This window comes from Petaurus breviceps, unplaced genomic scaffold, assembly GCF_028583685.1.
Source record: "Petaurus breviceps papuanus isolate PSGF00001 unplaced genomic scaffold, PetGlider_PUasm1.0 90825, whole genome shotgun sequence".
NCBI classification, from domain to species: Eukaryota; Metazoa; Chordata; class Mammalia; order Diprotodontia; family Petauridae; genus Petaurus; species Petaurus breviceps.
In genome coordinates this window covers 15,015,125-15,018,107 of record NW_027187353.1, presented here as the reverse complement: position 1 = coordinate 15,018,107, position 2,983 = coordinate 15,015,125, and the positions used below count along the sequence as shown (strand labels likewise).

At 63.8% G+C, this 2,983-nt stretch overlaps 1 protein-coding gene across 1 annotated transcript in view; it reads left to right on the top strand.

The window, feature by feature from the left end:
• Positions 1–949: 949 nt before the first annotated feature.
• Positions 950–2,983, top strand: part of GRID1 (glutamate ionotropic receptor delta type subunit 1) — a 1,154,654-nt gene continuing 1,152,620 nt past the window's right edge. Inside the window, exon 1 of the mRNA XM_069071354.1 lies at positions 950–1,428. Coding sequence (XP_068927455.1) covers positions 1,350–1,428 — 79 coding nt within the window. The 5' untranslated portion in view covers positions 950–1,349. The remainder of the gene's footprint in view (positions 1,429–2,983) is intronic.

The window sequence follows — 2,983 nt, the reverse complement described above, 5'->3', positions numbered from 1 at the left end:
TTCCCCTGCCTCAGACTCTTGCCCATCTTTTTGACTTGTCTTTCCCGTCTGGTCACACTTTGCGCGGTCCTAGTCTTCGTCCCATCTCTTAGTCTGTCTAAAAGTATTTCCTAAACGCTCACCACCACAGCCCCTTCTCTGCCTTGCCCGTCCTGGCTCACTTCCTGCTCCAGCCCCTGCCCCATCTCTCACTCCGTCTGTCCACCCTCTGCCCTGAACCCTCGCTCTGCCCCAGGCTCCACCTGTCCACTCACCAAACCTCTCCCCGTCGCCCAGTTTCTCCTCTGTCCATACGCCTATTCTTTCCCCAGTCCCTGTCCAGCTCTCCCCAGCTCCTGCCCCAGCCCTTGCCTCGGTGTCTCCCCTGTCCCTTGCCCTTGTCTCCCTCCCGTACCTCCCATCCTTGCAGCCCCTTCTCTCTTGCCCATGCTCACTTCCCGAGGGTCATTCAGGCCCTGAACCCGGGACTATAACTAGTCTGGGGCTGGGGGAAGGGGGACGTCCTCCTCTTTGCTCTGGAGAGAGGGAAGGCTCTGGGGGTCTGCTCCACGCCCTCCCACCGCACTGGCCAAGGTGAGGGGGAGTCGAGGGGTTGAGTCTCATTCCTGCTGCCCTTCCACTTACTTTCTGCCTCCTTCCGGCGGGCCTCTAAACTTCGTCTTGGGTGTCAGTCTTCATGTGCCCACCCTTCAGCTCGCCTCCCCTCTCCTGGGCTGCATAGTTCTCCGATTTCCCAGGGCTCCCCCTCTGCGCCCTCGGGCGCCCAGCAGCCCCGACCCGGGGAGAGAGCGAGCGCGAGGCTCGGGCCGCCTCTATTGAGTGGCGAGGCTCTGCAATCACGTGGCCCGGGGGGTGGGGGGAGGCTGGCGGGCGGGGAGGGAGGGGAGGGGATGGGAAAGAGGGGGAGGGGGACGTCCTCCGCAGTTCGCTGTTCGCTGGGGCTCTCAGACACACACCGAGAGCCGAGGAGCCGCCGCAGCCGCCGCCACCGCCGGGAGCCTACCGGGCCCGCCTGCCTTCCTCTGCCTGCCGCCGCCGCCACCTCCTCCTGCCCCGGGAGCCACCTCCTCCCCACCGGCCCCTCTCCACTGCCCAGGTCCCCCGAGCTCATCTCCCCGGCTCCCGGGCTCTAGGCTTTGCCGCGCTGCCTCGGGCTCTCGGACCCCTGGCTCGGGGTTGCTGGCCGGGCTGAGCGGGCTGAGCGGGCGGGCTCCCGGGGTTCTCCGGGCGCCTCCTCCCCCAGTCCCTTCCCGGCCCTCCCCGGCTCCCCTCCTTCCCGATCGGCCCCCTTCCCCCAACCCTGGGTCTCGCCCCGAGCCCGGGCTGATGTGCAGCACGCGAGGGGGGACATGGAAGTGTTGACGCTGTGGCTTCTTCCCTGGATATTTCAGTGCGTTTCGGTGCGGGCGGACTCCATCATCCACATCGGTAAGAGAGAGCGAGCGCCGGCGAAGAGGAGGAGGAGGAGGAGAGGAAGGCGGGCAGGCAGGGAGGCAGACGGCCAGGCAGGCAGGCAGGCAGGCAAGGAGGCAGCCGGCCGGGAGGGTGGGCTCAGGGACGGACAGATGGACGCCCTGAGGGGGCTCGGCTGCTGGTAGAACCCGCCCCCCTCCTCCACGGCGGTGAGGGAGGGGTGGGGGGCGGGGGAGATGAAGAGAGGCAAAGGTTGGGGAGGGGGAGGTGGGGGCGAGCCCAACTATCTGGAGCCCAAAGATCCGTGCTGCCAGGGATCTCGGAAGCCGAGTAGCCTAGCGAAGTTGGCAGCGAGCAGTGCCCAGGAACCGGAGGTCTCCGGCTTCCTTCCGCCCTCCGGTTCAGTGGCTCTGGGGCGAAGATGCCCGCTTGAACGCACTCTCCAGGGCGCCGCGCCCCGGGTAGCCACAGGCGCCTCCTGGGGCAGCAGCTCCTGTGGCCCTGGGGACGGGAGCTAGGGGGTATAGCCATGCTTATTTGCTAGTACCCTCCTTCCTCATCCCTTTCCCAAAGGCTCATGCTGGGGAAACTGGGGGAGGGGGATCACAGAAGACGCCCCCATCCCTTTCCAATCCCTCCCTTCTTAAGAGTAGGAGTGAAGCAAAGACAGGTGGTGACCAAGTTGTCTGGAAAGGATTGGGGAAGCTGGGTCCGGAGCTCCTGGCTCATGTGTGCGTGTGTGTCTGTCTGTCGGTGTGTGTGTTCGTGTCAATGGGTGTTGTCAGTGTGTATGTCAGCGTATGCCTGTCGCTGGCTTGTGTGTGTGCGTGTGTGTGCGCGCGTGTGTGTGCAGCTGTGGCGACTGCGACCGGAGCCCATTGACAGCTCTCAATTTTCCCAGGGTCTGAGTCGTGGGCTTTCCGGGGAGGTGGGAGAGGAGGAGAAGAAGGGAGGGAAGGAGCGTGGGTGGATGAGTGGGGGCGGGGGAGAGAGTAGGAGAGGTGTATGTATGTGTGTATGTGTGTGTGGGGGGTTGAGTCTGAGAGTGAGGAAGGAGGGAAAAGAGGAGAGTGAGAAAAGGAGGGAGACAGGGAGATTGGAGAGATGAGGGAGAGAGGGAAGGGCGGGAGCATGCGGGGGGGAGGCGGTGGCCCTACGGTGGGGGGGGGGGGGAGGGGGGTCTGGCTAGTCTGGTTTACACGGCTCTTTAGTTTTAGACCCCGTTTTTGGGGGGGGGGGAGTGTGTGTGTGAAACAGCCGAGCATCCAAGAACCGTCCTGGATCCTCCCCCACCCCACAACTGGTATATGGGAGATCAGGGCCTGGAGGATTCTAGGAGAGATCTCTGAAATCCAGACTAGAGAGATTTCTCTCCACCGCCCCCCCCCCCCCCTTTACCCCATCTCTCCATCTTAACTGCCTCCTGAAAAGGCCAACCCCTATTCCTTTTTACACCCCACTCTTATCTTGCAATAGAGGGCAGCTGGAGGAGGGGAGGGAGGAGGATTTCCCTTCTCTGGAAAGCCTAAGAGGGAGGGGACAGAAGAAACTTTAGTCCTCCTCTCCACCC